The sequence below is a fragment of the Kogia breviceps genome, chromosome 12 (assembly GCF_026419965.1).
Source record: "Kogia breviceps isolate mKogBre1 chromosome 12, mKogBre1 haplotype 1, whole genome shotgun sequence".
NCBI classification, from domain to species: domain Eukaryota; kingdom Metazoa; phylum Chordata; class Mammalia; order Artiodactyla; family Physeteridae; genus Kogia; species Kogia breviceps.
In genome coordinates this window covers 38,273,013-38,295,863 of record NC_081321.1, presented here as the reverse complement: position 1 = coordinate 38,295,863, position 22,851 = coordinate 38,273,013, and the positions used below count along the sequence as shown (strand labels likewise).

Below are 22,851 nucleotides of genomic sequence, written 5' to 3'. Positions count from 1 at the left end.
AGCAGTCCCTTCCTTGGGCTTTGAGTTGGGGGTGAAGGAGGGAAAAGGTCACCCTCCACTGCAGGCAGGGGTTGGCTGGGCCCTTGGATTAGGGAGTTCCCTCAGCCTGCGGCCCTCCACTTTGTGGCTCTTTTTCCCTCCAGTGAACGGGGATCTTGGAAAACGAGGATCATAAAGGTATCCCCTCAAAAAATGGAATGAGGACTCCGGTTTGGTAGCAAGGGAACTATGGTGGCGGGGGTGGGGTGGGTGGGCACGTGACTTTCTCAATCAGTTAAACCGCCTACTCAAAGTTTAGAAAGGTTTTGTGACCTCACTAAACCTTTCTGATCTGTAATATGGAGATAATAGCTCCCTTGCATGTCTGTTATGAAAATAAAAGGCAAAAACGCACGTGAAGTTCTTAGCTGCATACCACCCTTCAAACAGATGCTCCAGCAACAGGAGCGGCGGCCACGTACAGGAGGTTACACCAGAGAGTGCCCGCCCGGTGCTCCTTCTAGGACTCCACACACAGACCGCACATCAGCTCTGTCCTCGCCTTGGGCTCTCACAGCTTAGGTCGCTGTGGGGACAGTGGGGAGAGACTGGGGCGGGGAGAGGGGCTCTGGGTAGCCGTCTACCTGCAGGTCTCGAATGGTGAAGGGCTCCTCAAAAATATAGGCAGCATCGGCCCCGGCTGCCAGGCCCGCCATGGTGGCCAGGTAGCCGCAATAGCCACCCATAGTTTCAATGATAAACACCCGGCGCTTGGTGCCTGCCGCTGACTGCTTGATGCGGTCACAGGTCTGCAAAGACAACAGGTCATAGAAAGACACGGTCAGGGGTGTGATTCTTGTCACTTCGCTGGCCCCTGCCATCACCCAACTCTGGAGCGACATCCTCCCCAGGCCAGCGGGGCCCGTACGCCTCATCAAGTGCGTGCCATCCGGGACGGCAGGCACGTCTGCTAAGCACAGTGTGGAACTCCTCCCCTGGAAGGAAGCTGTCCCTACCCCTCCTATTGCTTGGAGTAGGGGAACTAGGCTGAAGGACCTCAGAGAGGAAAAATCATTTGATGTGCAGAGCACAGACGCCTTTCTAGGTGAGAGGACTCACAAGGCGTGGAGGATGGACACCATATGTACAGTTAAAGGCAGTGTGTGTAAACGCCGGGGCTTGAAGAAGCATTCTTCTAACACTGCCACTTGGTTGCTACAAAACAAGTGGCTCACTTTCTAGGCCCAGACTCGGTCCAGGGATTAGAGTCCTGGCCAGCGGCTGGGAAGCAGCGGTGGCCCTCACCATGCAGATGGTGTTGAGAGCCGTGTCGGTGCCCACGCTGAAGTCCGAGCCGGGCACGTTGTTGGAGACGGTGGCGGGGATGACCACAAACGGGATGCAGAGCTCCTCGTACTGCTTCCTGCCCTCCATCAGCTCGAGGCCCCCCGTGTACGCCTGAGAAGGTACGAGCGGCACGGTGGGAATGAGGGGGGCGGGGGCGGGGGCAGGGCGTGGGGGAGGAAGAAATGGCGGGGGGGCACTCACCTCAAAGCCCCCGATGAGGACAAGGCCCTGAATGTTGAACTTGGTGATGTTGGCACTGATCTGTTCGAAGCTCTTCTTGGGTAGAGTTCTGGTTGATTGGGGCAGGGGGAGGGGAATAGAATTTGGGGAAGAGACAGCAAAATTGAAGGAGAGAAACGCTAGAGTTAGAAGGCACTTCGCTTATAGTGTATTAACTTGTGCCCCCTTCCCTACCCCACTTTCTCACCCCCATCCGAGGATACACGCTGGGGCTCTGAGTTGCCAGAGCTGCTAAGAGATGTCTGGATTGGCACATCTGCCCTCATGAGGCAGCTGTGAGCTTGCGAGGAGCAGACCCAGAGATAGCACTGGTCAGGCAGAGCCTGACTGCATGAACTGACGCCCGCGTGCCGAGGCCCACCTTTCAGGGCTACGAGGAGGAGGCGCTCCTGTAATGCACTGACCTTTTAGTTCCAAGTTTAGAACCACCTTGGCCAGTCCAGCCCCCAACATAGCTCCAGCCAGCCTCCTCGATCTGCAGGGAAAGGTCGCACAGGTCCGCATGGTGGCCTGACACAACTCCTTCAGCTCTGGCCCCGCCCCGACGCCCACCTGCCCGGACAGAGGAACGCCAGGCAGCAGCTTTTCCCATCTCACTCAACTTCCTCCCCTGTCTGCATGTTCACAAATCTTAAGCACCTTAGATTACGACAGGCCCTGTGCTGAACTCTGGGGCAGAGAATTAAATCAGACATGTGTTTGCAAAGGGTTCATTTCAGTGGCTCCTGCCTGTTCCCACTGACCTAAAATTAAGTACAGTAGAGCCCCCTTTACCTGTGGTTCCACTTTCCAAGCTTTCAGTTACCTGTGGTCAATCTCAGTCCAGGGGCACTACTGTATCTACCGCTGCTTGAACCCCAAGAGGAGAAAAAGGCAGTGAGGGACGGGGGAAGGTAAGAGAACAGGCAGGCCAGCCACTACTTCTCCTCTGCACCACTGCTCCTTGGCCCCAAAGTAAGCGCCCTCCTCCTTGTATCCCTGTACCTGACCCTTGGCCAGGCCCTCGAAGCCGTCGTGTACAACCAGCACTCGGTTGCCCTGGATGAGACCGATTCTCACGGTGGAGCGGACGGCAGCATTCATGCCTGCGGCCGGGGCCCCCACGTTCATCACGGCCACTGTGTAAGAGCCACTCTGGAGGAGGAAGCAGAAGGGAAAGGGGAAAGAGGGGACAGCAGTGCGGGGGGCAGGGGACAGGTCAGTGAGGGGAGCTACACTCTGAGTCCCTTATGGTCCTGACAAGCACACCCCTCCCCCAGGGAACGCCAGCACAGCCTGTCCCCTCCCCCTTACGAGGGAAGCAAAAGTCTTCATCACAGATCAATACATAAAGCTGTGCTCCCTGATCCCAGGTATCACTGCAAAATGAACAGGAGACCCTCCAGAGCACTGTTTCCCAAAGTGGGAGCCTTGGACCACCTGCTGTATCAGATCCACCCAGGGAGCTTGTTAAATCTGCATATTCCTGACCCTACCCCTGATCTGAATCCCCTCTGAGGGAGGGGAATATGCATGTTTAATAAGCAACCCAGATAATTCTGGTATACGGTAAATATTAAGAACCACTACGCCAATGGAAGATGTGGCTCAAATACACTTAGATGTGATTATTCCAGATTTGCCCAGAGAAAATAATACATGAGCCTTCTTTCCCATTCCTTGCATGCTACCTTGTCAGCCCTAAACTGGATGTGGGTCTTGGCTTTTCAGGGCACTCTAAGAACATGGGCTTATATCTGGGGTGACTGAGAGAAAATTATCTTAGTGGGGTCTAGGACTCAGCACTGAAGATTACAGGCGGGCAAAGAAGTAGGTTGTGTGGATTGAGGGTAGCACTTCATAATGGGAGAATAAGGGGAGAGAGCAACTTGCCAGTACCTTAGATACTGGGGGTCTGACATGAGCCAGAAGCTTGTATACCTCCCAGTTGTTCATGAAGCTCCTAAAAAAGTACAGAGAGAGAGAGAGAGAGAGAGAGAGAGAGGGAGAGGGAGGGAGGGAGGGAGGGAGAGGGAGAGAAGGGTGGTGTCTCCAGGCCATTCCCCAAGGCCAGCAGCCAAGAGGATCTGGTCTGAAGTTTTGCTCCCGGAATGAAGTTCCACAGGGCAAACCTCTAAGGACATAACTGGGGCCGAGCAGGGACTGGGTGGGGCTACAAAGAGGCCACTAACTCACCAAACACACCCTGAGCACTCTTCCCACCTCGCCTAGAGAAACTTATGATCTAGCTGGGTCCACATATAGAAATAACAGACTATGAAAGGCTAAGGCCAGGAAGAGAATCCCTGGGGTGAACTGAGCCACCTGGTCATCTCACAACTAATTCTCAGAAGAAACTGTTGCAGAGACAATAAGAAGAGAAAAAAGCAGAAGCTCCTATTTTGGGTCTGGAGCTACGTTGATTTTTGGCTTCATTCTGGCATCTGATTTCTGTAGCTAGTGAGCTCCTGGTTATTTTCTCACCGGCCTCTCAGCTTCAAGGCTTCATCAAATCTCCTGTCATCCATGGCCTTGGTCACGTCTTTGGTCTGAGGGAGGAGCACGGCAACAGTCAGACTCCAGGGCAGGGTTCCGCAGCGCTGGATTCCCATCCCACGCTGAGACCCTGCCCATCTCTGGGCTTGTGATTGGATCCTGCCCATCCCGTACCCCACCTTTTCTATGCCCCCCAAACTTTCATAGAAGAAGTATCTTTGTTTTTCCTTAATTTTCTGAGTAATGAGCAGCAAAAGAAAAGGGCTGATTCTATGCTCTATTTATTCGAAGATGGGCCGAGTGGAGGAGTACACACAGATAAGATAGCATCCTCCTCCATTCCACACCCAGGGCCCCAGCCTCAGAGTAGCCTCTAAACTAATGACTAAATGAAGATGATCCTGCAGGTAACCAGTTAGGAGGAAAGGCTGATCCCTGCCATGTACTTCCCAACTGCTGCTTTCTGCTCTGCTAGCCAGGGCTTCAGCTTGGGGCTTTTAGAGATACGGTTCCAGGCAAGGCTGGAGCTTGTCTGGGCTGTAGGTCATTAGGACTCCCAAGTCTCAGAGAGAAGCAGCCAGGAGACGGAGAGCCAGACCTGAGAATCAGCCGGACACCTGAGCTCCCAGCCGCAGCGTCTGCCCTGTGGTATCAGAGGAGCGATTCCTCCGTGACTAGAGCCACCACTTCCTGAGTACTCAGCATCTTCCAGACCATTTACATGTCTTCTCTCCAGTCCTTATACTCACCCTCGAGGTGAGTGTTTCTTAGTAACCTCATGTTGGTTCAGAGAAACATGTTCAAGGGAGAAATCAGAGAGAGGGATAAGCTATCCAGCCAGACCTTAATAGTATTCCCCTATTTTTAGTAAGTTTGGAGAGAGATTGCATGGGTCTCATTACTAGATAGGATGCAGAGTTTCACATCTTCTTTAGCAACATCTGGTGGATGGGAAAACTGAGGCTTAGTTAAGAGAGGTGACAGCTCCTGCACAAAGCCCGTCGTGTGCCTTCCCCACGCGCCTCTTCCTGTGCTGCGCCACCTCTCCACCTGCCCCCGCCCTGGTAGCCTCGGAAGCTGCTCTCTTTCCCCATTAGCTCTAGCTCAGAGACGGGTTTGGGGCTGGCAGGAAGCAGGTTGGGGTCAGTACTCACCACCTGGACACACTCCATGAGGGGCAGGCGCACAGCCTGGTTACCAGAGAGGCTCACCACACAGGCTGGGGTGTCCGGGGTCCCCTCCAAAAGTGCCATCACTGCTTCCACACCCATCCTGCTGCCCTGCAGGGAGCAGAGACAGTCTGGTTCGAGCCTCCCCATCTAGTCTTGGCCTGGAGAACCTGGGCATTCAAGGCCCTTTCCAAATCACGAGTTGAGTTCCGCATTTAAGGACTGTGGCCAAGAACTCGCTGGGCTTTACCTCCCGACCCAGATTTTGTCTAAAGCTTGATGACTCTTCATCCTTTTGCCACCAGAATCCCAAGGATTCTACCTGGTTCCAGAGAGACATATCCACTATAGTAATCAAGGGGATTGCTGGGGCTGAATAATATTCCCTTCCTGATGAAAGTAGGATAAGAGGGTACAAACTGAGTATCTGAGGTTAGATCTTAATACTTTCACTCATGCTCAAAGCTCTAAGATATCAGACCTTCGGGGAGCATATTGTTTCCCATCATTTTCTGCAACAAAAGAGAACTCTTGAGCACATGGGAATGGGTCAAGGGCCACTGCAGTCCAGAGTCTGGTGGCAGGGTGGCATGAGCAACGGTTGAAGCCCCTGTGCTGGTGAAGCACTGTCCTGCTGGGAAGGGACAGCAGGTCGAGGGTTCCACGGTGGGAGGGCCCCAGAGCCCCCTGACTTACCAGGATTCTGTCAAAGGCCGACGGTGTCCCACCCCGCTGCACGTGCCCCAAGACGGTGACCCTGGTATCATATCCCAGACGCTTGACCACCAGCTGAAGGGATCGAGAGAGGGACAGAGAGAGATACAGAGTCAAGGACCTAGACTTAAAGTCAAGGTCCCTAAACAAGCAGGGACCTAGATAAACCAAGGATGACTTAGCCTCTTATCTTGTAAAGATTCCTGGGTGGGAGGAAACCAGGGGGCAGAAAACCTGGGGAGAGATGTGCAGGACTACGGGGAGACTCAGAAACCACCAGGGAATGGGGCCAGGGTGGGTACGGCGTCAAGGCCTCTCCGGCTCCATTCATGCTAACATTTTTGATGTCTTCTGAGCTGATCGGTTTCCCATTCTTGTCAATCGCACCCTCAGCCACAATGATGATGTTGAGACGAGAACCACGATTCCTTGTCTGGTCAAGAACAAAGGAAAAAATGGCCAGTGTTATGAAACTGATGGACAGGAAAGGGGTCAGCAGCAGAACAGGGTGAGGGATCCTCAAAGGGCAAACAAGCGCCGGTACCTCGCTGAGCCGGCGACAGAGGTGCTCCTCCCAGTCATCATCTGGCGGACACTCAGGAATAAAGACCCAGTCGGCCCCACAGGAGAGAGAGGTGACGAGGGCCAGGTATCTGACACGAGAGCCAGAAGCATTGCACCAGGAGCTACACCCCACAAACAGCCTCTCCCGTTCCTGACAAGGCCCAGTCCCACAGCCCGTGAAAGGTCTGAGGAGCCGCCGTTTCATTCTTGGGGCGAGGGGAAGAGTCCCACTGGTTCCGCTGATCAGCGAGATTCTGTCCCTGAAGAGCCCCTTCTATCCACGCTCACCTGCCACAGCGGCTCCCCACCTCAGAGCAGTGTCTGCTCTTTCACACGTGCATGTGTGGGATGTAAGGGAGGTTGGGTGGAGACAGAGAAAGGCAGCTACCCCAAGAGGAGCGTGTACACCTCCAATCTGCCACCATGGGGAGGCCTCCCTGGACTCCCTGGGGAAGAGGAAAGGGCTATTGCCTGGTCCACGGCATAAACGAGCCAGGACGGGGACCTTACCCACAGTGCCGGCCCATCACTTCTAAGACAAACGTCCTCTGGTGGCTGTAAGAGACAGACGTAGGGCTTACACAGTCCGAGTGGTCCTATGGCCAGGACCAAGCGCCCACCCACACTGAGGTCAAGCAACCTCTCGGCGAGCTGCATTTATGCTGTGGGCTTTCTAGCAGGTCTCCTGAGACACCTGGAAGGCCCAGGGTAAACACTTTAGCCACAGGGTGTCCCAGGCCTGAGAAAACACCACAGAAAAAGGTGTCAGTACTGAGGCTCTGTGCCTGGGAAGGAGGGGGCCTGGGAAGGGAAGGAGTGAAGGGAAAAGAAGCGGAGGGAGGACTCCACTAACCTCGAATCCTCCAGGATCAATCCGCAGGAGACTGTCACCCGCACCCGCCCTCCCATTCTCCTGCACTGCTTCCCAAGTCCCCGCCCTTCTGAGCAGTGGCGTAATGGCCGCGACTATCTCTGTGACACGGTTAAAGGTTTGGGGCTCCCTGGATTTGTCTCAGTCTGGAGACAAATCATTTAGACAGATCATTTTTAATCATTTAGGAGACCCCACAGGTATTAAAGACCTCAGAGCGACACATTTGGACAGTAGGTAGATAGTGGCCAGAGGCAAGTCTTATGGCATTTATAGAGCAGTGCAGTTCAGTGCTCTATGGATAATTTTTAGTTAAAAACAATGTTCTAGTCCCAGAAAACTGGTCACTGTAGTCACCATAGCTCAAGCACTTTCATCTTCTCTCGTCCCCAGCTGGTTGGTCTGTCCCACGCCTCCTCCCCACTGGGCCCTCACCTCTGAGCGGTAGTGGTGATGGCATCTACAATCTCCATGATCCGGTGCAGGGCAGAGTCAGTGCCGATGGTCATGTCAGTGCCGCAAAAGTCGTTGTCAATTGAGCCAACCAGACCCACAATGTTCAGGTACCTGGACTTGGCAGCCTCCTCCGCTGTGATCTTACCTGACAAGGGGAAGCAAAGCAGGAGGCACTGGGTGAGGTCCCTGGCATGCTAGGGAGCAGGTGACTGGAGAGGGAAGGGGCTGCAGCCAGTGGCAGTTGTTGAAAATGACAGATAAAAGAGGGCAAAGATGGCCCTCTGTGTCTGGGCAACAGTTTTCTTCCATGGGAGGGAAAGGCGGGTGTGTGTGCACATACGCAGAAACCACACTCAGGAGAGCAACGTCTCACCTGATTTCTGGAGGTCGCTCAACAAGTCACTCCACTCAGAGCGGAAGGTGTCGGCCCCGGTGAGGCTGCCGTCACCCCCAATGACGCACAGGTTAGTGATCCCGCGCTTCACCAGGTTGTGGGCAGCTCGGAGCCGGCCCTCTCGTTCCCGAAAGTCCTTGCACCGGGCGCTTCCAATCACTGTGCCTCCCTTTGGGGAAGAGGTGGGAGTCAGCTCCCCAGGTGACACGGCCAAATTTGGGCTCAACATGCTAAGATTGCCCTATCCCAACACTGTGATGGGCTGGCATCACCACGTGGCTCCCTAGGAAGTTCCCTGACATCCTGAAGAGTCACTGGCCCCCCTTTTTTTTTTTTTTGCGGTACGCGGGCCTCTCACTGCTGTGGCCTCTCGCGTTGTGGAGCACAGGCTCCGGACGCGCAGGCTCAGTGGCCATGGCTCACAGGCCCAGCCGCTCCGCGGCATGTGGGATCTTCCCGGACCGGGGCACAAACCCGTGTCCCCTGCATCGGCAGGCGGACTCTCAACCACTGCGCCACCAGGGAAGCCCTGGCCCCTTCTTTTGTGTGTGTATGGTTTTAAAGTTTTATTCTTCATGAAAAGGATTAATGAAGTTCACATGAGTTTCAAATTCCGGAGTCACGAATACTGATGTTTAACTCTGTTGTCTGAGGGTACATAATTGTACAAGCTTAGCCATTAATAGAAGACATGAGAGTCTTGATTGCCTTAGACATGTTTCCATTTCGTTTGCCTAACTCCTTTCACTGCATTCAAGATTGTTCACTTTATCTTAATTTTCAGCTTGATTTGCATGGGCCTACCCATAGCTTTCCCTGTTTGTAACCTCCTTGTAGTTCACTGAGTTGGTTTTTGTTTTGTTTTGTTTCTGGCCACTTCTAAAGAAAGGCGAGATGGTGCTGGCTGAAGTATCACAGGGTCATTCCCATGTTCTGCTACACTTCTTAGAAGACTGCTAAGATGGGCCCATTGCACTGAAGGCTTTGTCACTGTGACTGTCCTAAAGAGAACTAGGAATACACACATATCTGCAGGCTTCTGAAATAATCTCCATCTTTCTCATCTTAGATGTGTAAGAAGCAGCAGCAGTGACTTCAACAGGGACAAGGCACCGCTAATCCTTTCCCCTTTGCGCCTGGGGATCTGTGTGCTAGTGGGAGGAGCCACAAGACCCAGGCATTCACAGGAAAAACAGCTCTGAATACGGAAGGCCCTAAATCCCCAGGAGCTTGTAGATACCCCAAGAGAGGAAAGTACACTTAGGATTTTCACAAATCATATGATCTCCTGGCATCCCTGACTTCGGGGGTACTGATGGAGAATTCTGGCTCATTCTCAGACCACTGTATGGAGGCACCATTGCCTGTATAAAACCTTCACAAAGTGCTGCTCATTAAATTTCTTCCCATGGATTTTTTTTAGGGGATTGAGGTAAAGAATGAGGATACAAATGTAATGTGCAGATTTTTCAGTAAATCAGAAGATGAGTATAGAATGATGTAGAGAAAGTAGCAAAAAGGGCTGTGGATACAATTCAAATCATCTTAGATTTTTCTCTTTAAACTCTAAAATGCTCTCTCGGTTCCTTCCTTCCTTAAAAGGTCTGGTATCAGGTCACCTCATCGTCATCACATGAGGACTGGCAAACTTCAGCTCTACTCTGGCTCTGGCTCCAGTCTTCTGGTGAGGTTATTTTCAGGGCCTGACCTTCCCTGTGACCCCAGAGCAGGACCTGTTACGTGCCAGTTCCTCAAGTCTTGCCTATGACCTTTCTACAAAGAGCAAAGTGTCCTGTGATCACACACCCCATCCTCCATCCTGCCCCAGGAGACCAGGGTGATGTTTTCAAATGTAAAGAGTAAAAGACAAACATAGCCCCTCTCTGGTCACAGAATCCCTTCTCATCAAACCACATGGCAGGGAATTCAGGAAACCATGAGCCCCAATCCAAGTGGGGGTGAGACAAGGACAGGACAAACACGGGACAGGAATCCTCTGGAACTTACCAGCTGAAGCATCATCGAAACACTCTCCCAGGTGGCTTCCCTGATGTTATCTCCACCATCCACCAGGCCCTGATAACCCTGTGGGGTACATTACACCCATTCAGCCTCTGCTAGGCTTCCCCCGAACTCCCAGGGCTAAGACAGAGTCCCTGGGAAGAGGTCCTCTGGGAATCAAGTCACCCGTCCCGCCTCCCACTACTGATGCCTGGGTGCTCCTGAGAATAACACAGTCCAAGGAAGGAGACGTCAGCCTTTTCAATACCCTCTTCTAGTTTCTCTCATTCTCTAAACATCAGAATGCCCTTCCTAATATTTGATCTTGATTCCTCTTATTTCTGGTTCATCCCATTTCCTCCCAGGGGAACTAGATGCCAGATGGTTTTGATAACCAACAATGGAGGAAAAAAAGAAGGGTATGTTGAAAGGAGGAAGGGAGATAAATGTGACTTGAAAAGATAAGAGACTATAACGTTTGAGGGAAGAAAGGCAGACAGACCTTATGGAAAGAAGAGTGGATAAAGGATGAGAGGAAAAGGAGAGGAGGGAACCAAAGAGGACTCAGAACCTCAGAAAGTAAGGCAAACTGCAGAAACACAGTGGGACTCTAGGGCTCTGTCCCTCCTAGGGCTCTGTCGCTGGATGTATTGAATTTGCTGTGAAATACTAACTCATTTCACCTTCTCTTCTCTTGGGGGAAGTAAAGGGAGGACAGAGCTACTTCTTACTTTAAATCGAACAGGCAACACGAGGACCCAGCCTGCAGATCCCTGAGACCCACCGTCATTACTGGAGCCCCGAGTGGGGAGGGGTGACTTGTGAAGACAGGGAACCAAGACTAACCAGACACAGCAATGTAACTGGGAGGTAAGGAAAGAGGGTGGGGAGGGGGAGCAGAAACCAGAGAAAGAATGGGGAGCAGAGAACCAACCTCATGGACAAAGAAGACACGGGCACCAGTATAGATGCCAACTCGAACCACAGCCCTGACAGCAGCATTCATACCTGCAAGGAGGAAAGAGTCAGAGAGAGGTTATCCTAAGAAAAGTGGCCCTGGACTCTAAGATCTGAGACAGTCCTTTTCTAAGGCTTTTCTCTGAATCTAGAATCCTCTCATCCAATTCTTCTGGCCTCCCCACTAACACTGATTTACTTCATTCAATGTTAACACAGCACAAGTTACCTCCATTCCTCTCCCCTGCCCCCAAAACCCCATCTTTCCTAAGACCTTTCCTTGCCAGGGCAATCTGGGGAATAATAATCTTGAATGCTTATTGTGGGGTTAGATGCTGCTAGATGCTTGTCGATCGCCAACTCATTTAATCCTATCCACAGCTCTGGAGTTGCCTCCATTTTACAGATTTGGAAACTGAAGTTCAAAGAGGTCGAGGTCACAGAGCTAAGACAGCTCAGCTTTTAATCCAAATCCTAAATGTCTAAACCAAACACTGCTGACCTCCATGCTAATCCCAATGGCTGTATGAGGCTTCTCCTTGCCTTCTGCATTGAATCTAGGTATCCAGATTGTATAGGCTTTTCAGGACCAAGACATGGCTCTCTGGGGCTCAGGGACCTGACCATTCACAGGCTGTTCTTGGGCACAACAATTACTGGCTGGCAGATTCTCCCAGTCTCCACACACATACAGCTTTTTAGTGTCATTGAGTTGGTGTATGTTCCAGTGTGCACCACACACTGAGATTCTCTGGCTCCCAAACTACCAGAAGAGGTTGCGACCAAGTGTGCAGACAGAATTCGTGGAGACTGTGCTCTCCTTCTCCCATGCTGATCTTCTCCTGTGACCCTGTGTGTAACATGTGTATGAGGAACTTACAAATCACGCTGCCTATTATTGTTTCCACTGGGAGAAACAATTAGGGCTGAAACAGAGAGGAGAGCCTTTCCCGTGTGACTACTATCCTTCTCCTAGTAGCTACTCAATGACAAGAACTCTCTCCCAAGAGTATGGAAAGGAGCTGACCTGTCTCAACACACAACACATGGCTGTGAAGACCTCCACAGTAGAAACAATGCCACTGCTTACTGTGCTGAGCACAGCCTCACTGGTGAGACATTCCTGGGTCTTGATCCTGGTAACCCTGTCTTACCTGGTAATGTGAGGAGGTGATGCTGTGATGGATCAGCTTCTTGTGAACCACTTTAATCGCCCTCCCTCAGATACCCCTGTATACATTACACATTTTTGTTTCAGTCTAAAATCTATTCATATGGTCCTTAACCCTGCCTGGGGAAATATCATAGACCAATGAGCACTAGAGAAGTCAGTAACTGGAAAAATCTGCAGCAGCAGACTAAAATCCATAACAAACGATTGCATTCTCCAAAGCTATCTGGAATGGAATAGAATCAAAAAGACAAGAATGTCTGTTTGGGGGTTTATTTGTTTGCAGGCTGACAAAGGTTGGTATTACACGGTGACAAGCTCCAAATTAAATTGAAGGTTCATTCACTTACTGAACAAATATTTATTAAATACCTCTCATGTTCCTGACACTATGTAGGCACTGGGTATGCATCACGGAATAACAGAGTCTGGGGATACAAAGATAAAGGACTCAGGAATGGTCCTCAAGACTTGGGAAGAATTATAGTGTTATTCCAAATTGGATCCATATGGAGGGGATTTGTACAAAGTGCAGGGGGGACAAGGAAAAGGAACATCTATGCTGCCAGGAGGAAGCCAAGGAAGGTGATATAGAAAAGACAGCATTTGTCCTGAGGCCTAAAGGATAATTTCCTTTCAAATCTTTTTGCTAGGTGGATGAATTTGGGGGAGAGTGTTATAGACAGGAGGAATAGCACAAATAAAGGTGAGGGTCAAGAAATAACCTTAGGAAATTCAGTATTATAAAGAATAAAATGTAAAATGATGGCGAGATGAAGCTACACAGATAGGCAGGCACCTGTGTGCCCAGTGAGGAAGTCTGGCTTTTATTCTGAAGGCCAGGGCTTGACTGGGGATCCATGGGTGATAGTTTCAGGGAATCCATGAACCCCATGAAACTATATGAAAAGCTTTGTGGGCACGGGCATTTCTTTTGGGAGAAGGTCCACAACTTTCATTTGATTCTTTTTTTTTTTTTTTTTTGGCTGCACCACACGGCATGCAGGATCCTAGTTCCCCGCCGGACCTGGGATCAAACCTGCAGCCCCTGCAGTATAAGCATGGAGTCTTAACCACTGGACCACCAGGGAAGTCCCTCACTTGATTCTTAAAGGGGTCTGTAACCTTAAAAAAATAGTTGCAAGCAACAGAGAATCTTTGAAGGACTTTGAGAGTAGTGGGACATGATGAGATTTATGTATCAGAAAGATCACTCTGGCAGCAACGTGAAAGACAGACTGAAAGAGGTGACACTAGGGTTAGATGGCAGCCTAGACAAAAACGATGAGGGCCTAGACTGGGACAGTGGCATTTAGGACAAAACAGAGACACTGGACAAGAGAACACGAGATGCCTAGGAAACAGAAGCAACAGCACTTCCATCTAATCGGCCATGTGATTAGATTTCAAGGTGTTGGAGAGGAAGGAGGAGATGTCCCATGACTGGCTTAGGCCACGGGGAAAACGGTGGTGCAGTTAACTGAGCAGAGGCGGGTTTGGGTTCGGGAAGGTAGGGGTGGGGGTGATATATTTATATTTGGATCTGTTGAGTTTGAAGTTCTTGTGGAACATCGATGTGGACTTGGAAGAGACTGTCTCAAGAAAATATGTAAAATTAGAAGGGAAAAGGGCAAGGAATGGAACCCTGAGGAAAACCAACATTGAACGAATGGGCAGAGAAAGAAGAGTTCCATGATGAAAACTAACACTAACTAACACTAAACTAAAACTAAAACTAACATGATGAAAACTAACTAGCAAGAAAGGCAAGAGGAGAACCAGGACTTAGCAATGTCTTGGAAGCCAAAGGAGACAGTTTCAAGAAGTGGGAATATTGCCAAATGCTTCTGATAATTGATCTAAGGTGAGGACTAGAAGGTTGGGCTTGCCAACAAGAGGTCATTGGTGAGCACTGATGTCAAAACTTACTTACCTCATACAGAGTGAAGGAAGTCAGAAAGAGAAAAACAGATACCGTATGTTAACACATATATATGGAATCTTAAAAAAGAAAAAAAGAAGGTTCTGAAGAACCTAGGGGCAGGACAGGAATAAAGATGCAGACGTAGAGAATGGACTTGAGGACACGGGGAGGGGGAAGGGTAAGCTGGGATGAAGTGAGAGAGTGGCATGGACATGTGTACACTACCGAATGTAAAATAGATAGCTAGTGGGAAGCAGCCCCATAGCACAGGGAGATCAGCTCGGTGCTTTGTGACCACCTAGAGGGGTGGGATAGGGAGGGTGGGAGGGAGACACAAGAGGGAGGAAATATGGGGAAATATGTATATGTATAGCTGATTCAGTCTGTTATAAAGCAGAAACTAACACACCATTGTAAAGCAATTATACTCCAATAAAGATGTTAAAAAAAAAAAAAGAGGGCTTCCCCGGTGGCGCAGTGGTTGAGAATCCGCCTGCTGATGCAGGGGACACGGGTTCGTGCCCCGGTCCGAGAAGATCCCACATGCGGCTGGGCCCGTGAGCCATGGCCGCTGAGCCTGTGCGTCCGGAGCCTGGGCTCCGCAACAGGAGAGGCCACAAAAAAAGAAATAAATGTTAACACCTATTAGAAAAAAAAAAAAAAAGAAAAACTTATGACATCACTAAGGCAAAGCCCCATGAAGTCTAGAAGTCTAATTGAAGGACTTAAACGAATCAAAACAAAAATCTGTAAAGGACAGGGGCTTCTCAGAAGCTTTAGGAAAAGCCTGTGTGTATGAAAAGGTTAGAGTCAACACAAAGCCATCAGTGCTTTAGGAAAGATGAATAAACTCAACTTAAAAAGATCAGAACAGATATGAAACTATTGTTTGTTTATTTATTTTCTAGACTTTCACAAGGCCTGTGGAATTCTCTTTTGGATACCTGGAGTCCCAGAGTATAAATCTGCAATCTTAAGAAGTATGGAAAAAACCTTCTGAAACATATAGGCTGGAATGCTGTTTCCTGCTCCAGAGGTGAGCAAGAGTAGGGGAGAAAACATTTAAGGAAAACAAATCACTTAAAAGGTTTTAAGGGTAAAGCAAACAACAGATGGTGCACAGGAAATATCCAAATCCATTGGGCAGAAGAAAAATCCCATAAGAAGATTCTCTTTTCTCCTCCCTCTGCCTTCTCACTTCAACCGTATCAACCTCCAGAGGCCATCCTTCCTGCCTCTGAATTGGATATCTGAGTGTTTCCCTAGAAATCGAGTTTTAGGACCCCTTTTGTGCCTCTGTGCCTGTGTCTCAAACCCCTAGTTCCCTAGAAATCACAGACTGGGCTGTATAGATAGCTTACACTAGAAAGTGCCAGCAATTCTTTGGGCTCTCCTACTTAACATCACTGGCCTCTTCTGGTCCCAGGCCAGTCTTTGGCTGCTCCATGTTGCCCTAAATAACCCTCTATGAGCAGCTGTCTGACTTATTAGAAGCAAGATGAAGGATAAGATTACAGGCACCATCCAGGGGGTACTCAGGGTACAGCCAGGAGGGGCTCTGGAGAGCATCAGAGGCACATACTTTGGAGTCTCCAATTACAGCCTGTTGGGAAGAGGCTTTAGGGTGAACTATGGGTGATGGGTCTCTATGACATGAGATAGAAGAAGAAACAACGTATGACTTGGTCATTACCTTTTTGCTAAAAAGTTTCTTTCTACCCTAACTGAACATTAAGTAAGAAATAAAGGACATGAGAAGCAGATGTTTGTTAGGTGTGAATTATACTTCCTGATGGATATGCAATTAAAAATTGTAAATCCTACAACAGCAATCCAGAGAGGGAACAGAATCCTGTTCCTATGAACCTTTAAAAATAGGATAAACATGCATTTGGAATGGACTGCCTGTCCGAAGACAGAGGGATAGGGTAGATGACTAAGGCCCTCTCCAGCAGAATATGCCGATTTCATAAGGCCAAATGTAGCATGGTTTTAAGAGGACTGGGACCACTTCTGGGCTGGAAAGGGAGTTAGGATTTGGTATCTAATCGGCCCCATTTCTGAGTTCAGGATGTCTGATTCCTGGCCACTCTTCTACTTTAAGAGGTTACTAGCCTTGCTAAGTTCAGGGAATGACAGAGCTGAGGCCCCTCTTGATCTTACAGAGCCCAAACTCACTTTCCCATGTGGCCCACAGGCTCTAGGGAAAAACCTTTCTGTGCCCTTTCCCTGTGAGAACTAGAGCCCCTCAAACCTATCTCCAGGAAGGTCACTTCTGCATTTGAGCTGCTCTTTCAGTTGGGACCTCTCAGCTCTACTTTGAGTTTTCTGTTTTGCTTCCTTCCTCCCTAGAATTCCAGAGGTGTACCCTGGGCACACTGTGCCTGTCACAGAATCCCATAGGCGTTGGTCCAGTTGGGCCCTCCAGAAAGGAGCTTATCAATAGCCCCTGCCTCCACAGAAGATGATCCTTCCCTTAAAGTGGGTGATGGGCATCTCTAGAATATGAGGGTCTCTCTGCTCAGGATCAGAAGCTGGGAGGGCTCTGCTGCTCTTGGACCCACGTTAAATCTTAGACCTTTTTTTTTTTTTAACCTCTTGCCCTCTCCAGGAAGCTCTACTTTTTCATAAATGCATAACTCTGTGTGCTTCACCTGGATTTTTTAGCAGGCTCTCACTTCCCCTAATCTGACAATCCAATTCCACAGGCCATCCTACCAAGGTTTTAGGATCAACGCTCAGAGTTGCTGTTGAAGAACTCATTATTGGCATGGGATTCTTTCCAGGAGAGGAGAGAGAAGCAACAGAAACCAGGTCAGCAGTCTCTACAGCCTCAAGGAGGGCTCTGCCTTCCTAATCTGGCTACTATTCCTAAACTCAGGCCTCTGTGCCCTCCTTCCTCTGTTTCCTCATTATAGCGTTCTCCTGTTCATAATGCATATCACAATTATAAACATTAGTTTAAAATATACTCAAAAGTCTAGCATAACTAATATACCAATAAGAAGGATCATAAGAGCAAAGGTGATGCGTGACTTTCCCACTGATGTAGCCTTAGCGCCTACCATCCTGTTTGGCACACAGCAGATGCTCAATGATTCACTTTTTATTTAATTAGTAATGCACTGATCGCATTATGCACTATTCTAAGCATTTTACTTAAATGAAGAGTTCAGTTTCTTGAAATCTATCTTTTTCATGAAGTTTTCCCTGGTTAATCCAACCAAGGCCTATCATTTCATTACATAAGTGGATTCTACTTGGTTAAGACACACTTGATTATTTTTATTTATGTGCCTTACGTAAGAATTCTAGTAATGTATGATATCTTTCCTCATTAAAGTTCCCAAAGGAAATCAACTTCTCCACAACACACAGGACAGGGCGCTATACAAAGTGGGTGCTTGACACAAAGTCTAGGAAAACCTAGGGAGAGTGGTGTAGAGGGAAGGGGAGGCTAGCTGAAATCCCCTTCTTTCTCTCTTTTCCTCATCACAGTCTCCATGTCCTAGTATCCCTTTCAAAGAAATTCTGCCTCTCTTCAACATATCACAGATTACGATATACAAGAACATACATCAAAGAGGGAAAACAGTAAAAATAAATAAATAAATAAATAATTGGGAAAAAAAGGAAAAAACACCACATCCCCTATCTGCCACTTCATCTTTCCATATACCTGATATTTCTGACTCCTAGGTTTCTTGGACTCAACCCAGAGACAGGTTCTCTCTGGCTTTGCTTCCTGCCCCAGTCCCTTGGATATGTACTGATTAACTGCTGATGTTCCCGTCTGTTCAAGGGTTAAAGGAATGGAAGGGGAGGAAAGGCCAGAGAATGACAGAATGACGCAGAAGTGCGCCTAGTAGAAGGAACTGTGCTGTAAGAGTGAGGCACCTGACCCTGGTCAGTGCAGGAGCTCTGCAGACATCAGAACTGGTACCTGAAGATTCACTGGGGCCCACCAAATACCAATGCCAAATCTCCTCCTTTCCCCATCATTTCCAACGTACTTGAAGTGAATCCACCTACTGCCCCCTCAACAATTTTATCTCTTTAGTCTATTTCTTTCCAATGTTGCTTGAGAAAACACCAGTTTTCTAGGTACCAAAGGACCAAATGGTCCCAAATCTTCAGAGAAACTTGGAAAGAAGATTTATGGAGACTTAAGTAAATAAAAGTAGAGCGAATGAAATCCAGAAGCACTTGTGGACTTAGACCTAACAGAGTTTTAGAGAAGCCCAAGATTCCAGTGTGAATCTATAGCAGGAGGATCTTGAGGAGGACAGTTCTGTTCTACAGGCTAGGGAAGTGAGGAAATTCAAGGCAGCCTCCAAGCCATGGCTTTTGTCTCCCCCCAAGCTGGGCCCTCCTCCTTACCTTGGGCATCGCCACCGGACGTTAACACGGCGATGGCTTTGCCAACCCCCAGGGTTTTGGCTGCATGGTGCTCTTCATGGGTCATGATCCACTCTAAAAGTCAAGAGAATGGCCAGTTAAGACACAGTGGGATCAAGGTGCTATGAGCCCAGGGGATGGCTCTGTTAGACTGGCTAGAGCCACCTCAGTCAGGCTCTCCCACTGCACTGAGTCTGAGCTTTGCAGCCTGGGATCTTTGGACTTCCTCCAGAAGAGAGCCACACCCCACAGAATGACAAGCTGAAATGTCACGGAAATCAAGCCTAAGACTGCAAAAACCCTCGCTAATCCCTCCCACCCCAATTGGAGCCTATTTGGAGAATGAGCTAAGGTCAAGGAGAAGGGTGGGTGACTGAACAGAAATGAGAAAGGAAAAAGTTAAGTTAGCCTCAAAGATTCCTCCCTTTTAATGAAGGGAAGGGCTGTTGCAGAGGATAGGAATCAGATGAGGCTTGGGGCACTGAAAACTAGCAAAGTGGAAGCAGAAAAGCAAGGGTAGGGTGGGTTATGGTGAAGATTAGGGTTGGGTGTGATGGAATTGGGCTAAGTTAGAACAGGAGTTTGAGGTTATAGAAGCACATTGGAGCTCGGGCAAAATAATGGTTCAGGCTCAGGAACGGTTACGGACTTTCTCTGGCTTTTCCCATCCCTCTCAGGGTCTCTGCCTCCTGAGCATCTCTTGATCCTTTATCTTCAGGCCTTGCTCCTCACACTAAATACTATCAAATGGGAAGAGTAACACAAAATCACTGCCACATATACACAGATATGTACACATGACATGTGAACACCTTCATATTTTTGTCTTTAGGGCTTATTTCTCTCAAAGGAAAACAAAAGACATACTTTTGTATCCATAAAAATGCCAATGGAATCATCACTGTCCCAGTTATCCGGGCTGAAATCTGTTCTTTTTTCAATGTATCTCCTCTTTACTCTCAGAATCAAAACGGTTACCAAACCCTATTATTCTTCCTTCTTATTATCTTCCCTTATCCTTCTCTTCCTTTCTGTTCTCATTGCCTCTTTCCACCTGAACTGCTTTTGCTACAATAGCTGGTCTTCCTCTGCTTGTGCTTCCCTTCTCCACTCTATTTGAGACACAAAATAAACCTCCATGGGAAGGTCATAGGCCCCTGAGGCCTCAGTGGAGGGAGGATTCATTCACACGAACAGGAGCTGATGACCTTTAAATACAGCTCATGTTTCTGCTGTGAACCCAGGGCAATCAGGGTAGCTGCTGATAAAGACATAGGTCACATCCACATACAGATCCACACACATGCCAATAAAATACATGCAATGAGACACTCATGAAGATAAACATACAGAAACACACATAGTGCTGTTAACAAACACAGATTCACAGACATGCTACATATAATCAGTGCTGACAGATAAACCCAAACTTTTTGGGTTGGGCATTCAAATTTCCATGATCTAACTCTTGCCTAGAGTTTCCACCTTTGCTCCCATGAATTCTCTGCTCCATTATCACCTGAACGTTTCTTTGTTCCTCCCCACTTTTGTGCCTGTGCACACTGCATCACTTGTCCAGAAGGCCACCCTGGTTCTTTCCACAGATCAATATCCTACTCCATTATTTAAGGCCCTTCCTAAGTCACATCCCTGTTAAACCTATTAAGCCCTCACTGATTACCACAGGTCAAGGAGGGCTTCTTTCTGGACCTCTTCTAATCACATATTGTCTGAAACCAGATCATTCACTTAGCACTTAATTACTACTTTATGTGATAGTTTAATTGTTTCTTACTTACTGAAAAGGTTGGATTAGATAAGGAGTCAGCAAACTACAGCCCACAGGCCAAATCAAGCCCTTCTAATGTTTTTGTACAGCAGCAAACTAAGAAAAGTTTTTACATTTTAAGTGGTTGAAAAAACAATTCCATGACATGTGAAAATTATATGAAATCCAGATTTGAGTGCTCATACCACTCACATTCTTTTGCATATTAACTATGGCTGCTTTTGTGCAGAAGAGATTATTGTGACAGAGACAGAGACAGAGATAGCCTGCAAAGCCTAAAACATTTACTATCTGGCCTTTAACAGACAAAGTTTGCAGACACCTGGACTAATGATTGCTAAAGTCATTTCCCCAACTAGACTGAAAACTCCTGGGCGGGGGGGCGGGAGTTCATGTTCATTTTTTAAACTCTCCCACGGCCTGCCAAAGCCTAAAGAAGTCTATGCACATAACAGGAGTTCAATAAACTCTTATCAAAAGCATTAGTGAACTGACAACAGGAAATGCACAGAAATATAGAAAATTTTAAAAATATGCTTGGATACAGAGGTACCTCTATATTCCCTCTACTTCTAACACATACAGATACAAATAGGACTTAAGAAAGCAGATAGTGACCAACAGTGCGAGGAATACAAACACACATAGGTAGAACCACTCCTATTCAACCAGAGTGCTCCGGTGCAAATTTCTGCAGTTCTCAAAAGAAAGAAAGACTAAGTGGTTGCAAATAGGAAGGCAAAATTTTGGAAAGAAAAGAACAAAACATATGAGTACTATTCCGATCCCTTTTTCCCTGAGTTTTTTTCTTCTCAGTCACTCTGGGAGCTCATCACTGGCAGAAACCCATAGAGGGATCTTCCACCCACAGAGGCTTCAGTGAGGGAGAGAATTCATCATAAACGGGGAAGGTTAGGAGTGCTGACCGGCAAAATACAGCTCAAATTCTTCTGCATCTCTAAAATTGTTATAGAGGTACCAGTCACAGGTATGCAAGCAGATTCATGAATAAACAGATCAACAGTGACACACACGTAGAAACAGATGTGTTAAAACCTATATATAAAATCACAGGTGCGGAGATAAGCACGCGGGAGGGAGAAATACTGGAGAGGCAGCATTCTAGGTGCACTGATTTGAACTGGATGAGCGCCAAGGTAGGAGTCGGGCAGCCGAGGGCCGCTAGGTCCGAACACCACCCACCCATTCGTGATTTCCAGGCAAAGGGGCAGTGCGTGCAAGCTGAGCGAAGGGGCTGGGATTCTTCACCCATCCCCCGCCTCAGCTCCTGCTTCTGATGCCATGCCACCTCTTTTTTCCCTTCTGCTCTTTTCTGTTCTCCCCACCGCCTCCTCCCAGCACGTTCATGCCCACCTCGCTCTCAGCTTTCCCCCTCGCTCTTTACCCAAGGGCCCCTCTTGCCTTACAGTCTTAGCTCTCCTCCTCCCGGTCTTCCTTGCAGATTGTCCTTGGGGAAGGGGGGAGGGGAGCTTGGCGAACACGGGGAGGAGCCAGGTGGAGGCAACAGGGGAGGGGAAAGAGAAGAGCATTTCCAGCCTCCACTAAGCTGATGCTGGCCCAGAGGCTCCGCCTCCTGCTGGTCGCTTTTCTCCTCCCCTTCCCCCTCCCGCTAAGAACACAGCTCAAATGTGACACCGGCTTAGTCTCTTCACTCCGCAGAGGGTTCTTGGAGTCCCCACATCTATCTCGGGAGCCATCAGCTCCTGTGTACAGTGGGAATCAGAATTTATTTAGTTGCTTCCCTTGTTATCATCAGAGACACTTTTTTTTTCCCGAGCGGAGGCTGCCCGAGACTCCTTGCATTCAAACATCCTCCGCAACCAATACTAAGCCTCCCTCTCTGGCCCTATCCATTGTCTCCCACCTCTATCACTCTTTGAACAAACATTTATTGGAAGTCTGTGTGCCAGGTTTTGTATTAGCTTCTGAGAGATGAAAAGACAAGTGAAACAGAATCCCTGCCCTTGAGGAACATTAATCACTGGTATTTTCTATGGAGGGACCTCAAGAATTCCTTTTACATTTACGTACCTTTCTCAGAGAAAATACGGAGAAGCTACCTAGTTATGAGAGTACTAAGAGGCAAGACCCCTGCCTTGATAGCCTCATTCTCAAAACTGCACTAGAAGGGGTTGCAGGATTCTGATAGTGAAGCAAGCATATCTGTTGAGCTACAAAGCAAACAGAATCCATTCTGGGAACATAGGTCCAGTACTACCGCAGCAAGAGGTGCAACCTTTACTCAGATCCTCTTTACTCTTTCCACTGCTCCACCCATGCATTGAATGCGTCTCCACAGTCATCTCTCATCTCCTTGCTGTTTCTACTGCCCTTCCTCTTGCTTTCTTTCATCTCTGCACCAGCACGTTCTACAAACAATA

General features: G+C 48.5%; 1 protein-coding gene across 8 annotated transcripts in view; it reads right to left on the bottom strand.

Moving 5' to 3' along the window:
* PFKM (phosphofructokinase, muscle) overlaps nt 1-22,851 on the bottom strand; it is a 478,771-nt gene that overhangs the window by 3,167 nt on the left and 452,753 nt on the right. For 2 of the 8 annotated variants that reach the window (XM_067009181.1, XM_067009180.1), the window contains exons 2-18: nt 18,643-18,735; nt 11,145-11,218; nt 10,217-10,294; nt 8,189-8,378; nt 7,795-7,960; nt 6,999-7,043; nt 6,469-6,577; nt 6,262-6,357; nt 5,907-5,999; nt 5,196-5,321; nt 4,030-4,094; nt 3,445-3,508; nt 2,551-2,700; nt 1,971-2,041; nt 1,528-1,615; nt 1,285-1,437; nt 624-788 (exon numbers count right to left, since the gene is read on the bottom strand). In XM_067009181.1, coding sequence (XP_066865282.1) covers nt 624-788; nt 1,285-1,437; nt 1,528-1,615; nt 1,971-2,041; nt 2,551-2,700; nt 3,445-3,508; nt 4,030-4,094; nt 5,196-5,321; nt 5,907-5,999; nt 6,262-6,357; nt 6,469-6,577; nt 6,999-7,043; nt 7,795-7,960; nt 8,189-8,378; nt 10,217-10,294; nt 11,145-11,218; nt 18,643-18,727 — 1,818 coding nt within the window. In that variant the 5' untranslated portion in view covers nt 18,728-18,735. Of the gene's footprint in view, nt 1-623; nt 789-1,284; nt 1,438-1,527; nt 1,616-1,970; nt 2,042-2,550; nt 2,701-3,444; nt 3,509-4,029; nt 4,095-5,195; nt 5,322-5,906; nt 6,000-6,261; nt 6,358-6,468; nt 6,578-6,998; nt 7,044-7,794; nt 7,961-8,188; nt 8,379-10,216; nt 10,295-11,144; nt 11,219-18,642; nt 18,736-18,825; nt 18,931-19,527; nt 22,102-22,851 lie in introns of those variants that run through there. The other 6 variants (XM_067009176.1, XM_059080676.2, XM_067009175.1 and 3 more) reach the window with 6 other exon arrangements.